Consider the following 15,824-nt stretch of genomic DNA (forward strand, 5'->3'; position numbering starts at 1 on the left):
TATCTCCAGTTCTCAAGTTACACAGACACACAGGAAAGAGATCTGACAGCTCATCAAACCCAATATTTTAATCTTCTGTTTGAGACACATTATAACCGAAAAGATCAAACATTAAAACCTTAGGAGAGAAACATTCAGAATGTCACAAAGATGAGTGAACTGTCCAATTAATCCCATTCACCATAACTCTGCCAATTTACCTTCTGCAAGTATTTATCCAATTCCCTTTGAAAGCTACTATTAAACCTGCTTCGAGCACCTGTCAGTTTGTGCATTCCAGATCATATCAAGTTATTGTGCAAAAAATTCTCCTTATCACCCCCTTCAGTTCTGTTGTCAATTATATTAAATCTCTGTGTCCTCTGCTTACAGACCCTCCTGCACCGAGGAAATCGATTCTCTCCATCGACAGACTTCCTGCTCCTGGGAGATAATTTCTCTCCATTGACACTATCATAAATCATTTGTCATTTTAAACACCTCTATTAAATCTCCCCATCACATTCCCTAATCTAAGATGGATAACCCATGTTTTTCCTGCCCTGAAGAATTACATGGACTCAAAATGTTAACTCTCTGAACAGATGCCGCCGGACCTGCCGGGTTTTTCTGCTTTTCTCCCTGTTTATCCTTCTATAATCAATCAGAAACTCTTCATGATTTTGAACATCTTGATCAAATAGGAACACACAAAGCCTGAGAAAGATACAGAGGAAGGGAGAGACAGAAAGACAGAGAAAAATTGAGAAAGATTTTAAAAAGCAGAAAGATGAGACGGTCAAAGATAAAAGCTGAGAAACAGAGGAAACAAGCAATACAGAGAGAATGATCTAGAATTTAAGGGAGCAGGCTATCAGTTCCCAGCTATGGGGAGCAGAGTCGGCATCTCCACATCAGAGCAGAGGGAACTCAGTGGGCGGCACGATAGCACAGTGGTTAGCACTGCTTCTTCACAGCTCCAGGGACCTGGGCTCGATTCCCGGCTCGGGTCACTGTCTGTGTGGAGTTTGCACATTCTCCTCGTGTCTGCGTGCGTTTCCTCCGGGTGCTCTGGTTTCCTTCCACAGTCCAAAGATGTGTGGGTTAGGTTGATTGGCCATGCTAAAATTGCCGCTTAGTGTTCTGAGATGTGTAGGTTAGAGGGATTAGCGGGTAAATATATGTAGGGATATGGGGGTAGGGCCTGGGTGGGATTGTGGTCGGTGCAGACTCGATGGGCCGAATGGCCTCCTCCTGCACTGTAGGGTTTCTGTGATTCTATGATTCAGAAACTGATCCACAGACACAGCTGGTTTTATCTGCAAATGGAAACTCTGAACAGAAATAACTGACTCATTTGTAAATGTCACCACAATGTGACCTTTGTGACTCTGCCCTGACTCTCTGGACAGATACATAAGAACATAAGAAATAGGAGCAGGAGTAGGCCATCTAGCCCCTCGAGCCTGCCCCGCCATTCAATAAGATCATGGCTGATCTGACGTGGATCAGTACCACTTACCCGCCTGATCCCCATAACCCTTAATTCCCTTACCGATCAAGAATCCATCCATCCGCGCTTTAAACATATTCAGCGAGGTAGCCTCCACCACCTCAGTGGGCAGAGAATTCCAGAGATTCACCACCCTCTGGGAGAAGAAGTTCCTCCTCAACTCTGTCTTAAACTGAACCCCCTTTATTTTGAGGCTGTGTCCTCTAGTTTTAACTTCCTTACTAAGTGGAAAGAATCTCTCCGCCTCCACCCTATCCAGCCCCCGCATTATCTTATAAGTCTCCATAAGATCCCCCCTCATCCTTCTAAACTCCAACGAGTACAAACCCAATCTCCTCAGCCTCTCCTCATAATCCAAACCCCTCATCTCCGGTATCAACCTGGTGAACCTTCTCTGCACTCCCTCCAATGCCAATATATCCTTCCTCATATAAGGGGACCAATACTGCACACAGTATTCCAGCTGCGGCCTCACCAATGCCCTGTACAGGTGCATCAAGACATCTCTGCTTTTATATTCTATCCCCCTCGCAATATAGGCCAACATCCCATTTGCCTTCTTGATCACCTGTTGTACCTGCAGACTGGGCTTTTGCGTCTCATGCACAAGGACCCCCAGGTCCCTTTGCACGGTAGCATGTTTTAATTTGTTTCCATTGAGATAGTAATCCCATTTGTTATTATTTCCTCCAAAGTGTATAACCTCGCATTTCTCAACGATATACTCCATTTGCCATATCCTCGCCCACTCACTCAGCCTGTCCAAATCTCTCTGCAGATCTTCTCCGTCCTCCACACGATTCACGATACAGGCCGCATTGACAGATGTTCTCACCAGATTGTGGTCCCTGGATTTATTTTCTGCTCAGAAGTGAGATGTGAGGTTTGGAACCGGCAGCAGAGAAACAGGAAGTTGTGTTACCTGAGAATGAAACAGCCGGCGTCAGTTTGATGTTATCACCATGAACAGTCTTCCTGTCTGTGAGGGTGAACTCACTCTGACAGCATCAAGAACAACCACACAGATTGCTGCCAGTCTCAGCATTACATTCATCTCCATTCCCATTTTAAACAATAAAGGAGATTATTTGGACTTTTAACACATTCACTGAATTGGGAGATGGACTGAGGGTCATCAGTGGGAGAAATGAGGAGGAATTAGAGAACAAATGAGTTTTCCCAAAGAGGGTTATTAGAAAAGAGGAGATTTAAAGTGAGTCAAGGCCTGTCAGAGGAAGTGGGAGAGAGAAACAGAGAGGATTGAATCTCCATCAATTAAATGTTTTCTCAGACAGCGAAGAGAGATGAAGTGTGTTTGTGCTTTTTCAGAGAGAGGTAATGAGAGAGAGAAAACAATGAATAAGTTTAAGCATTATCTGAAATAGGAAGGTTAAATGAGTGAGTGTTTGAAAGAACGATAGAGAGACATTAAGTGACGAAGACAGTTTCTGAGAGGAGAGAGATTAAGTGAAAATGAGAGAGGAGCGAGGTTAGAGTGTAAGAGAGGTGGAAGGTGAGGTAAGTGTGAGTGAATGCCTGGAGAAAGAGAGACGTTCAGTGAGTGTTAGAGAGATGAGAGATGTTGAGCGATTGAGTTTCTGAGAGAGAGGAGATGTTAAGTGAGTGAATGTCTGAAAGAGAGGAGAGCAGGTTCACACCCAGGGGTCACTGAGAATGATCAAAATAAGGAGATCACCCAGAAAACTACCAACAGGAAACTTCAGCTGAACACATCACTCATTCTTAAATGGTCAGTCAGGGCTCTGGTGCTGCTCAGCTTCTCTCTGTTCTGTTTATAATGGTTAAAGGCTGATAGGAGTGAGGTTTATTTAAAAGGATAGTGTATGGGAAGCACACATCAACAAAACTGAGAATTTTTGGACACACACTGCAGCTCCTTCTCTATCTGGGAATCAAATTGTTGTCTCATTGTCCCAACAGTTAACAGGCTCCTTTGAACGTCTCCAGCTGCTACTTTAATGCAGACTTCAACCAATTTATTTGAAGCCAGTTTCTGTTCAATAAACCAGGACTGACACACACACATTAAAATGTTTTAGACTTTTTTTCATTTTTAGTCTGGAAACCTAAACCTGCCGTTTCACTCTCAGTCAGGAATAGATCCCAGTTTTACACCAATCTTTGACAGCACGTTTCCAGCATTCACCATTGTTCTTCCTGACTCTAAACACAGTTGTAAAGGAGCTTCTTTTCCGTGTCTAGGAGCTCGGAACCATGGAAAAGAGCGACTGGGACACATTTTTTTCACACCTCAGGATTCACCCACACGGGGACTTAGCTGTCAGTGAAAAGTGATGAAAAAGACCAAAGTGCTGTTTGTCCCTCTCAGCGAGACCCTGAAGGACTGGGTCAAGAATGAAGTTCTGTTCCTACTGTGTGACCCTCCCTCAGATTGCCCTTTCTGAGCTCCAGCCTGGTGACGTTAAACACTCAAATGGAAAAGACAAAAATCTACAACAATGATTCAATCAAATGTCTATTTCACATTTATTCAGAATATTAAACCTCAACAGAAGAAAAAAGTCAGAGAGAACATGATTCAGACCTGGATATGATTAACAGCATCGATAAGTGGAGAATCCAAACCTTGCAGTCGTTTGTGAACTTGCCGGTGTTACTTAGCAGGTGGGATGACTGAATAAATCCCTTTCCACAGACATTACAGGTGAACGGCCTCTCCCCAGTGTGAACTCGCTGGTGGTTCAGAAGATAAGATAAATGAGAAAATCCCTTCCCACAGACAGAGCAGGTAAATGGCCTCTCCCCACTGTGAATTCTCTGATGTGTCAGCAGGTTGGATGACTGACTGAATCCCTTCCCACACATGGAGCAGGTGAACGGCCTCTCCCCAGTGTGAACTCGCTGGTGATTCAATAGGTTGGATGAACGAGTGAATCCCTTCCCACACACGTAGCAAGTGAATGGCCTCTCCTCACTGTGAACCTGCTGGTGTGTCAGAAGGTTGTATGAACGGGTGAATCCCTTCCCACATTCAGAGCAGGTGAACGGTCGATCCCCTGTGTGGAGCTGCTGGTGTATCAGAAGGTTGGATGAATTAATGAATCCCTTCCCACAGTCTGAGCAGGTGAAGGGCCTCTCCCCAGTGTGAATTCTCTGGTGGTTCAATAGGGCAGGTGGACGGCTGAATCCCTTCCCACACACACAGCAGGTGAATGGCCTCTCCCCAGTGTGAGTATATTGGTGCGTCAGCAGATCCTTTTTGTTTTTAAAGCTCTTCGCACAGTGGGAACAATTAAAAAGTTTGTTATCAGAGTGAACAAGTTGATGTGTCTGCAGGTGGGATGACTGAATGAATCCTTTCCCACACACAGAGCAGGTGAATGGTCTCTCCCCAGTGTGAATACGTTGGTGCGTCAGCAGATCTTTTTTGCATTTAAAACTCTTCTCACAGTCAGAACATGTAAACATTCTCTCATCTGTGTGAACAAGTTGGTGTGTCACAATGTGGGATGAGCGAGTGAATCCCTTCCCACACACAGGGCAGGTGAACGGCCTCTCCCCAGTGTGAACCCGTCGGTGAGTCAGAAGGTTGTATGAATGGGTGAATCCCTTCCCACAAACAGAGCAGGTGAACGGTCTCTCCCCAGTGTGACTGCGCCGATGAACTTCCAGTTGTGATGGGAAACCGAATCCTTTCCCGCACTCCACACATTTCCACGGTTTCTCCATGGTGCCCTTGTGTTTCTCCAGGTTGGATGATCAGTTCAAGCCACATCCACACACACAACATACACGTAGTTTCACCCTGCTGTGAACTGTGATGTTTTTTCAGGCTGTGTAACTGGTTAAAGCTCTTTCCACATTCAGTTCACTGGAACACTCTCACTCGGGTGTGTGTTTGTCTCGATACTTTTCCGGTCATACTGATGTTTAATTTCTTTGCCCACAGGCAGAACAGACAAATATTTCTCCTTCCACATTCAAAGACCGATGATATTCAGCTCCGAAGGAACTGAATGACTTTGTCAGATGTGATGTCCGGTTTGAGTTTTCTGTCTGCCAATCTTTCACTTCCAATATCCTGTAAAAACAGTTTAGAAAAGTCATCACTGTCAGAACACGATACAAACTCTGAACAGACAATTCTAGTTTCTCTGGAACATTTTTTCCTTTCTTGTTCCCCCAAATCAGTAAATCCCCGTGCCACACACTCTCCCTCCTCCCTGGGCTGAAATCCAAACCCATCTCACCATTTCTTTCCTCCACTCCCAGTTTTCTCCCTCCCTCTCCTCTGTCTGGGTTCAGTTCTCCAGCTCCTGTCTGCAGACTGACAATAAAACCAATGGGTCTTATTGGGGGTGTTGGGGCCTCCAGCGGGTGTTTGTGAATCCTCCCCGCCCACCTCCCAGGGTTTCCTTCCTTCCCAGAGATCAGAGTCCTCATTGATTTGAGGCCAAAGTGTAACCTCTTATTTATTGTCCCCCTCCCCCATCCTCTGATGTGAACCATCCTCCAGTGGCTGAGCCAGGATGGGGCCGTTAACCTGGGCCTGTTCCCGGGAGGGAGGGAGGGAGAAGCCCCGCAGCTGCAAACCAGGGAGCTGACAATGATTCTGAAGGGTTTGCGGATCCACAAAGTGTTTCCAAATCCTCCCAGCCACCGCCTAACGCTGACTCCGCTTCTCCGGGACAAACAAGCGCCAAGGACAGCAATGACACTGCGCATGCTCCACATCACAATGCCCGGGATTGATTGACGGCAGCTCCGGACCAATAGGAGGAGGGGGCGGGACTGGAGGACCGAGCGGGAGTGGCTGGTCCTCCAACCAATCGGAGTGAATGAGAGTCGGGACCTGAAGCATGCGCAGTGCGGGTGAACCAGATAAACCTGTTGGACTTTAACCTGGTGTTGTTTGACTTGTTGCTGTGTTTACCCCAGTCCAACGCCGGCATCTCCACATCAGTGCGGGTAATGGCGACAGACGGCCGGTTTTAGTTTGGAAGGGAGATCAATACGAGGTAGTGGGCGGCGTGCGGGGAATGATAAATGTGGCGGGTGGGTGGAGAGACTTTGTAAACATGTTGTTCAAACCCAAACCCGGAAATGAACTTCCTGGTCCCCCCCTTTGTAGCAAATGGAGCGACAGCTTGTAGTGTTAGACCCGGGCTGACTGCCGCCATTGAGGCTGCATGTGGGAGGCCGGCAGGGATTGTGATCGGAGAGTGAAGCCCTGACATCACAATGGAATGGGTGAGAGTGTGACATCACAATGGAATGGGTGAGGGTGTGACGTCACAATGGAATGGGTGACGGTTCCAGATGAGCTGAGACTGGGCTGGAGTCGGGCGATGGCACTGACATGTGGCCCGGTGGCACAGTGGTTAGTGCAGCTGCCTAACAGCGCCAGGGACCCGGGTTCAATTCCAGCCTCGGGTCACTGTCTGTGCAGAGTTTCTACATTCTCCCCGTGTCTGTGTGGGTTTCCTCCGGATGTTCCGGTTTTCCTTCCACAGTCCAAAGATCTGCCGGCGTTGGACTGGGGTAAGCACAGTAAGTAATCTCACAACACCAGGTTAAAATCCAACAGGTTTATTTGGTAGCACAAGCCACAAGCTTTCAGAGCGCTGCCCCTTCATCAGGTGAGTGGGAGTTCTGTTCACAAACAGGGCATAATAAAGACACAAACTCAATTTAAGATTATGGTTGGAATACGAGTCTTTAAACGTAATCAAGTCTTAAAGGTACAGACAATGTGAGTGGAGAGAGGGTTAAGCACAGGTTAAAGAGATGTGTATTGTCTCCAGCCAGGACAGTTAGTGAGATTTTGCAAGCCCAGGCAAGTCGTGGGGGTTACAGATAGTGTGATATGAACCCAAGATCCCGGTTGAGGCCGTCCTCATGTGTGATTGACAGATCCATGCTCACTGCTTCTTGCTCTGGATGCAGAGAGCTGAAAATTTCCATGCAGGCTGCCAGACAGATAAATGTCTGCATTACTGGAGTAAAAATGTGTGGAATATACAGACCGAATTCACTTCATTTCCTTCAGTTGCTGCAAGTCCCCAACTTCCCCCAGAATGAGAAAAGAAATGGAAAGGGGGAAACATTGATTTCCTCCCAGATGTTGTCCAGAGGAGGGAGTTTCACTCTGAAGCTCATTGGACAACTTCCGCATTGTGACGTCACAATAGAGTCCTGCCTGAATCAGCCAATAGGAATCACTCTGCTTCGCGGTGACGTCTCCGGGTTCCAGTGCTCAGGCCCGGGCGCGCGGACCCAGGAGCCCCGCCCCCACCCATTGTTCCCCTCCCCTACATCTCCTTGAACCAAGGTTTCCAGGCAACCGGCTGACGGCTCCGGCAAGAGCAAGAAGCCGCTCGGTGATTTCCCCCTCCCCCCGGCCCGGGACTGCAAAATGTGCGAGGGAGAGGGGAAGCTGCGCATGTGCGGGGGAGAACCCACCCTCTGATCTTCATGCTGAGGTGTTGACCAATGGGAAGAGTTGGAGGACCGGAAGGACTCTGGTCTTCCAGCCAATCAGAGCGCGGGCTTTGTGTGAATGAAGATTGATTTTCAGACAGACTCAAACTTCCTCCTATCTCAAACATCTGTGAGTAAAACACTTTCTTTTCTCCCCCTTTCCATTTCTTTTCTCATTCTGGGGGGAAACTGGGGACTTGCAGCAACTGAAGGGAAAGGAAGTGAATCCAGGGAGGGTGCAGACTCTGGAAAGGTTGGTCCAGGTTTCTCTCTCTCTTAAACCCCAGAAAATGATCCATTTCTGCCCACTGTTTGCTATGAGCCAATCTTCTATCCACGCCAATATGTTCTCCCCGCAGCATGAATTTTTATTTGCTGCAATAACCTTTCATGTGGCACCTCATCAAATGTCTTCTGGAAATCTAAGTACAGCGCATCCACCGGTTTCCCTTTATCCAATTCCCGATGGGGAATTTTAGAAAATTGAACAACACATCAACTCTCTCACTCTGTTAAGACCCGAGAATGAAGCCCAGCAGGACCTGAGGACTCATCAGCCCACAGCTCCAACAGTTTGCTGAGGACCACTTCCCTGGGAATTGTGCTTTTTCAGAGTTCATCCCACACTTCTGTTTTCTGATTTCCAGCTGTTTCTGAGTTTTAACTCTATCCTCTATTGTGAACACCGAGGCAAAATACTTGTTCAATTCATCTCCCAGCTCCTTATTTTTCATTATCAATTCCTGGAATCACTTTCTATTAGACAGTTAAGAAATGAGGTGGAGCAAGTGACTGAAGTGTCAGTCAGGGAGCACTATTGGGAGCACCAATAGTTTCAAAATAGTTCTGGAAAAAGATAGGACAGGTCCACAAGTCAAGGCCCTAAACTGGAGCAGGGCCACTTTTGTGGGCATTAGGCAGGATCGAGCAGATGTCGATTAGGTGAATTTGTTTGAAGGGAAAGGAATGACTGGCAATTGGGAGGTTTTGAAAGTGTGATATCAAGAGTCCAGGGGCAGTATATTCCTGTTAAGATGAAGGGAAAGAATGGTAAATTTAGGGATCTCTGGCAGACAAGGGACATTGAGGCTCTGGTCAGGTAAAAGAAGGAAGCATAGATTGGGTTTAGGCAATCGGGGACAAGTGAATTACTCTGACTGTAAAAAGTGTAAGAAAATACTGAGGAGGGAAATCAGGAGGACAGAAAGAGGGTATGATATGGATCTGGCAGGTAAGATTAAAGAAAATTCCAAGAGGTTCTATAGCTATATTAAGAGTAAAAGGGTGGACAGAGAGAGAATAGATCCCCTTAAAAATCAGTATGGCCATCTGTGTGTGGAGCCACAGGAGATGGGTGAGATTTTTAATGAATACTTCTCCTCTGTGTTTTCTGCGGAGAGCACCATGGGGGCTAAAGAAATAAGGGAAACAAGTGATGATGTCTTGGGCACACGCATGTTACTTGGGAGGAGGTATCTGCAGCCTTATAAAAGCAAATTACTGCGGATGCTGAAATCTGAAACCAAGAGAGAAAATGATGTTTCTTGTCTAGATGACCCTTTGTCAAAGCTCTGAAACATCAGTTCTTTTCTCTCCATACAGATGCTGCCAGACCTGCTGAGAATGGGGAGAGAGTGTGTGGGATGGAGTTTGACAGCTTTTGGGGAATGAGAGAGGAAAGAATGTTCCATAGAAATTGTCTGTTCTGAATTCCTATCCTGTACTGACACTGATGACTTTTGTAAACTCATTTTCCAGGATATTGAAAGAGGAATCACAGGCTGAAATCTCAAACGTCACGTCGAGACGTGACAGAGTCATATTCCTTGGGAGCTGAATATCATCGGACTTTCAATCCAGAAGGAGAAATGATTGTCCAGTCTGTCGATTTGAAAAGATTTGAAATGTCAGTGTGACTGAAAAAGCATCGACACACTGACACACTCGAGTGAGAGTGTTCCAATGCACTGACTAAAGAGCTTTAACCAGTTACACAGTCTGAATAAATATCACACCATTCACAGCGGGGAGAGACTGTAATCTTGTTCTGTGTGTGGACGAAGTTTCAACTAATTGTCCACTCAAGAGAGAGGCATGGACACCTGCATCATGGAGAAACCATGGAAATGTGCGGATTGTGGGAAGGGATACAGAGCCCCATCTAAGCTGGAAGTTCATCGGCGCAACCACACTGGGGAGAGGCCATTCACCTGCTCTCAGTGTGGGAAGGGATTCACTCGGTTATCCCTCCTGCAGAGACACCAGCGAGTTCACACTGGAGAGAGGCCATTTACCTGCTCTCAATGTGGGAAGGGATTCAGTCAGTTATCCGACCTCCAGAGACACCAGCGAGTTCACACTGGGGAGAGACCGTTCACCTGCTCTCAGTGTAGGAAGGGATTCACTCAGTTATCCAGCCTGCAGACACACGAACGCGTTCACACTGGGGAGAGACCGTTCACCTGCTCTCAGTGTGGGAAGGGATTCACTCAGTTATCCACCCTGCGGACACACGAACAAGTTCACACTGGGGAGAAACCATTCACCTGCTCTCAGTGTGGGAAGGGATTCACTCGGTCATCCCTCCTGCAGAGGCACCAGCGAGTTCACACTGGGGAGAGACCATTCAACTGTTCTCAGTGTGGGAAGGGATTCACGAACTCATCCACCCTGCGGACACACGAACAAGTTCACACTGGGGAGAGACCGTTCACCTGCTCTCAGTGTGGGCAAGAATTCACTCTGTCAACCGACCTGCAGAGACACCAGCTACGTCACACAGGGGAGAGGCCGTTCACCTGCTCTCAGTGTGGGAAGGGATTCATTCTGTTATCCAGCCTGCGGAGACACCAGCGAGTTCACACTGGGGAGAAACCATTCATCTGCTCTGAGTGTGGGAAGGGATTCACTAACTCATCTGACCTGCAGACACACCAGCGAGTTCACACAGGGGAGAGGCCGTTCACCTGCTCTCAGTGTGGGGAGGGATTCACTCAGTCATCCAACTTGCAGAGACACCAGCGCATTCACACTGGGGAGAGACCATTCACCTGCTCTCAGTGTGGGAAGGGATTCAGAGTTTCATCCCACCTGCTGAGACACCAAGAAGTTCACGAGTGATTCCAGGGGTTGGATTCTGCTGTTATTGTTTCTGCTCTCAATTACATCCAGGACTGCATTTTGTTCGTTCTCACAGTTGGTCAATGGGGAGGGTCGGGGGGTTTCTTTCTGCTGGACTGGCCGGTCTCATGACTTTGCCTCCAGTGGGCTGATGCTCTTTGAGTCTTGTTGCAAATACCTGGTTTCAGATTTCACAAGGATCACAGAGTGACAGGGTGTTAGGAAGTTATAGAGGTTTACAACATGGAAACAGGCCCTTCGGCCCAACTTGTCCATGCCGCTCAGTTTTTACCACTAAGCAAGTCCCAATTGCCCGTATTTGGCCCATATCCCTCTGTACCCATCTTACCATGTAACTGTCTAAATGCTTTTTAAAAGACAGAATTGCACCCACCTCTACCACTGCCTCTGGCAACTCATTCCAGACACTCACCACGACCTGAGTGAAAAACTGCCCCTCTGGACCCTTTTGTATCTCTCTCCTCTCACTTTAAACCTAAAACTAAGAACAAGAAATGTATCGATAAAATGATTAGAGAACAGAGCCAACATTTTGAGTCTGAATGATGCTTCATAAGAGCTGTTATGAAGGGTCATCCATTATCGAAACTTTGGCTCCATTCTTCACAGATGCTGTCAGACCCGCTGAGATTTTCCAGCATTTTCTGTTTTTGTTTCAGATTCCAGCATCCGCAGTATTTTACTTATCTGATAATTTGATTTGGTCTGAGTGGAATCCCCACGACCCTCCCGCAAAACAGAGGGAGTGGTGGCAAAGGGAGAAAAAGGATAAGGATGATAAAGTCTGGGTTCTGATTCTCCGAGCCCATGTAGAATCAACAAAACCAGTGAACCAGTCTATAAAGAACGGAAGTTACCTATCCCTAACAAAAACTGATCAAATAAAAATAATTAGGTTGAGGAAGAGAACAAAAGAATTAATAGATTAAGTTTAAAATCAACTTTATTTTGTTGTTGGACAAGTTTTTAAAAATTATGTAAAGTGATGTAATTGTGTGCCAAGTGTTTTCTGCTCACTCCCCACCCCTTTAGATTCTGTAGAAAAGTTAACCCTTTCAGCAGACAGTTCATTTAGTGATAGAGGTTTCCAGCTTGGAAACGGGCCCTTCTGCCCAACTTGTCCATGCCGCCCCTTTTTTAACCCCTGTGCTAGTCCCAATTGCCCACGTTTGGCCCATATCCCTCGACACCCATCTTACCCATGTAACTGTCTAAACGCTTTTTAAAAGACAAAATTGTACCCGCCTCTACTACTAGCTCTGGCACCTTTTTTCAGACACTCACCACCCTCTGTGTGAAACAAATGCCCCTCTGGATCCTTCTGTGTCTCTCCCCTCTCACCTTAAACCTATGCCCTCTAGTTTTAGGCTCCCCTACCTTTGGGAAAAGATGTTGACTATCTCGCTGATCTATGTCCCTCATTATTTTATAGACCTCTATAAGATCACTACAAAGCCTCCTACATTCCAGGGAAAAAAGTCCCAGTCTATCCAGCCTCTCTTTATAACTCAAACCACCAAGTCCCGGTAGCATCCCAGTAAATCTTTTCTGCACTCTTTCTGGTTTAATAATATGCTTTCTATAATAGGGTGACCAGAACTGTACACAGTATTCCAAGTGTGGCCTTACCAATGTCTTGTACAACTTCAACAAGACGTCCCAACTCCTGTATTCAATGTTCTGACCAACATGCAGAATGCCTTCTTCACCACTCTGTCCACCTGCAACTCCATTTTCAAGGAGCTATGAACCTGTACCCCTAGATCTCTGTTCTGTAACTCTCCCCAACACACTACCATTAACTGAGTAAGTCCTGCCCTGGTTCGATCGCCCAAAATGTATCACCTCGCATTTATCTGAATTAAACTCCATCTGCCATTTGTCAGTCCACTGGCCCCTCATTATTTTATAGACCTCTATAAGTTCACCCCTCAGCCTCCTACATTCCAGGGAAAAAAGTCCCAGTCTATCCAGCCTCTCTTTATAACTCAAACCACCAAGTCCCGGTAGCATCCGAGTAAATCTTTTCTGCACTCTTTCCAGTTTAATAATATGCTTTCTATAATAGGGTGACCAGAACTGTACACAGTATTCCAAGTGTGGCCTTACCTATGTCTTGTACAACTTCAACAAGACGTCCCAACAAGATCATGCTACAATCCTAGATAACCTTCTTCACTGTCCACGATACCACCAACCTTGGTGTCATCTGAAAACTTACTAACCATGCCTCCTACATTCTCATCCAAATCATTAATATAAATGACAAATAACAGTGGACCCAGCACCGATCCTTGAGGCACACCGCTGGTCACAGGCTCCAGTTTGAAAAACAACCTTCTACAACCACCCTCTGTCTTCTGTCATCAAGCCAGTTTTGTATCCATTTGGCGAACTCACCCTGGATTCCATTAGATTTAACCTTAAGCAACAATCTACCATGCGGTACCTTGTCAAAGGCCTTGCTAAAGTCCATGTAGACAGCATCACCTGTACTGCCCTCATCTACCTTCTTGGTTACCCCTTCAAAAAACTCAATCAAATTTGTGAGACATGATTTTCCACTCACAAAGCCATGCTGACCGTCCCTAATCAGTCCCTGCATCTCTAAATGCCTGTAGATCCTGTCTCTCAAATACCTTCTGACAACTTACAGATGTGAATCACACCGGCCTGTAGTTCCCAGGCTTTTCCCTGCAGCCCTTTTTAAACAAAGGCTCAACATTTGCCACCCTCCAATCTTCAGGCACCTCACCTGTGACTATCAATGATTCAAATATCTCTGCTCGGAGACCCGCAATTTCCTCTCTAGCCTCCCACAGTGTTCTGGGATACACTTCATCAGGTCCCGGGGATTTATCTACCTTGATGCGCTTTATGACTTCCAGCACCTCCTTCTCTGTTATAAGTACACTCCTCAAGACATCACTTTATTTCCCCAAGTTCCCTAACATCCATGCTTTTCTCAACAATAAATAATGATGAAAAATATTCATTTATGATCTCACCCATCTCTTGTGGATCGGCACATAGATGTCCTTGTTGATCCTTAAGAGGCCCTACTCTCTCCCGAGTTACTCTTTGGCCCTTTATGTATTTATAGAACCTCTTTGGATTCTCCTTTGCCTCATCTGCCAAAACAATCTCGTGTCCCCTTTTTGTCCTCCTGATTTCTCTCTTAATTCTACTCCTACACCCTCTATACTCTTCAAGGGATCCACTTGATCCCAGCTGCCTATGCATGTCATGTGCCTCCTTCTTCTTCTTGACCAGGGCCTCAATATCTTGAGTCAACCAGGGTTCTCGACTTCTACCAGCCTTGCCCATCACTCTAAGAGCAATGTGCTTACACTGAACCCTGGTTAAAACACTTTTGAAAGCCTCCCACTTACCAGACGTCCCTTTGCCTTCCCACAGACTCTCCCAGTTAACTGTCGAAAGTTCCTGCCTGATACCATCAACATTGGCCTTGCCCTAATTTAGAATTTTAACTTTTGGACCTGACCAATCATTTTCCATAGGTATCTTAAAACTGATGGAATTATGGTCACTGGTCCCAAAGTGATCCCTCACGAACACTTTTGTCACCTGCCCTTCCTTATTTCCCAAGAGGAGGTCAGGTTTTGCCCCTCTCTAGTCGGGCCATCCACATACTGAATAAAAAATTCCTCCTGAATACACTCAACAAATTTCTCCCCATCCAAGCCTCGAATACTATGTCTGTCCCAGTCAATGTTGGGAAAGTTAAAATCCCCGACTATTACCACCCTATTTTTCTTGGAACTATCTGTAATCTCCTTACATATTTGCTCCTCAATTTTCCACCGACTATTTGGGGGCCTATAGTACAACCCTATCAAAGTGATTTCCCCCTTCTTCTTTCTCAGTTCACCCCTTTTGACTCAGTAGGCGAACCCTCGGATATATCCCCTCTCAGTACTGCCGTGATGTTTTCCTGAATCAAAAGTGCAACTCCCCCTCCTTTCTTTCCTCCTGTTCTGTCTTTCCTCTGGCATCTTGTTTTTAACTTGTTTTTAAATCGCCCAGAAACTCGTGTCTATTTTAGTTTATAATTGTGGATTTATTGGAGCCAGTTAAATGTGGAAATTTTAAGCGTAGCCTGGAGGAATTTGGAATAACTATGAGAATTTTATTGTGTTGTCACCTCAACCCCAGATAAAGAACAAAGAGTTTGCAGGTGGTAACGTGTTTGGGATTTTAAATCAACAAAGATTAGATGTTGCCGATAAAATCAGGCCTTGGAAGTTGGCTGAAAAAGGGTTAAGTTACAATGAAGGATCTTGCATCTTATTTTAATCAAGGAGTTGTGAGTTTGTAGTGCTCTGTCGCTTTAAGAAGCTACAGCTGCGAGAGAGAATGCTGAGGATTCATTGTTTGAAATTTACGAGCTGTGAGAATCTGTGTGTTTTGTTTGTTTTATGTGGATGTTTGTAGATGTGTTTTATCATTGTTTTGGGCTACATTTGTTAAGGTTTATCTTTCTGGGGAATTAACCTTACCTTGAGTCTTTAATTAAAGGCATTTTTGGGAGTTTAAAAACAGGATCACAAGAACGCTTAAGTAATTAATTTTGGTTATTGTTGTTGTAAAGCACATGCTAAGTTTCTCTGTTTGTGTATGGATGATATTTGTGGGTTGAACGCTTTAAGCTTTGAGGTTTTCTGTCTGTGATTTAAATCAAACAGATTTTTAAAAAGGAAGTGTAATT

The 15,824-nt window shown here is 45.8% G+C and overlaps 2 protein-coding genes across 3 annotated transcripts in view; one reads left to right on the forward strand and one right to left on the reverse strand.

Annotated features, from left to right (window-relative positions):
* Nucleotides 1-619: 619 nt before the first annotated feature.
* On the reverse strand, nt 620-5,747 carry LOC144480776 (uncharacterized). Of its 2 annotated transcripts, XR_013495711.1 has the most exons (3): nt 4,100-5,747; nt 2,246-2,414; nt 620-696 (listed from the first exon to the last, which is right to left on the reverse strand). XR_013495711.1 is itself a non-coding variant. In XM_078200358.1 (2 exons), the coding sequence occupies exons 1-2, from the start codon at nt 5,201-5,203 to the stop codon at nt 2,358-2,360; spliced, it is 1,161 nt and encodes a 386-aa protein (XP_078056484.1). In that variant the 5' UTR covers nt 5,204-5,747; the 3' UTR covers nt 2,109-2,357. The 2 variants fall into 2 exon arrangements, 1 of the variants encoding a protein (XP_078056484.1); XM_078200358.1 differs by lacking the exon at nt 620-696 and having other exon boundaries at nt 2,109-2,414.
* A 609-nt stretch (nt 5,748-6,356) lies between these two features.
* The window catches only part of LOC144480910 (uncharacterized), a 40,289-nt gene continuing 30,821 nt past the window's right edge, over nt 6,357-15,824 (forward strand). Inside the window, exons 1-2 of the mRNA XM_078200538.1 lie at nt 6,357-7,113; nt 9,713-11,062. Coding sequence (XP_078056664.1) covers nt 10,049-11,062 — 1,014 coding nt within the window. The 5' untranslated portion in view covers nt 6,357-7,113; nt 9,713-10,048. The remainder of the gene's footprint in view (nt 7,114-9,712; nt 11,063-15,824) is intronic.

Source organism: Mustelus asterias, chromosome 30 (genome assembly GCF_964213995.1).
Source record: "Mustelus asterias chromosome 30, sMusAst1.hap1.1, whole genome shotgun sequence".
NCBI classification, from domain to species: domain Eukaryota; kingdom Metazoa; phylum Chordata; class Chondrichthyes; order Carcharhiniformes; family Triakidae; genus Mustelus; species Mustelus asterias.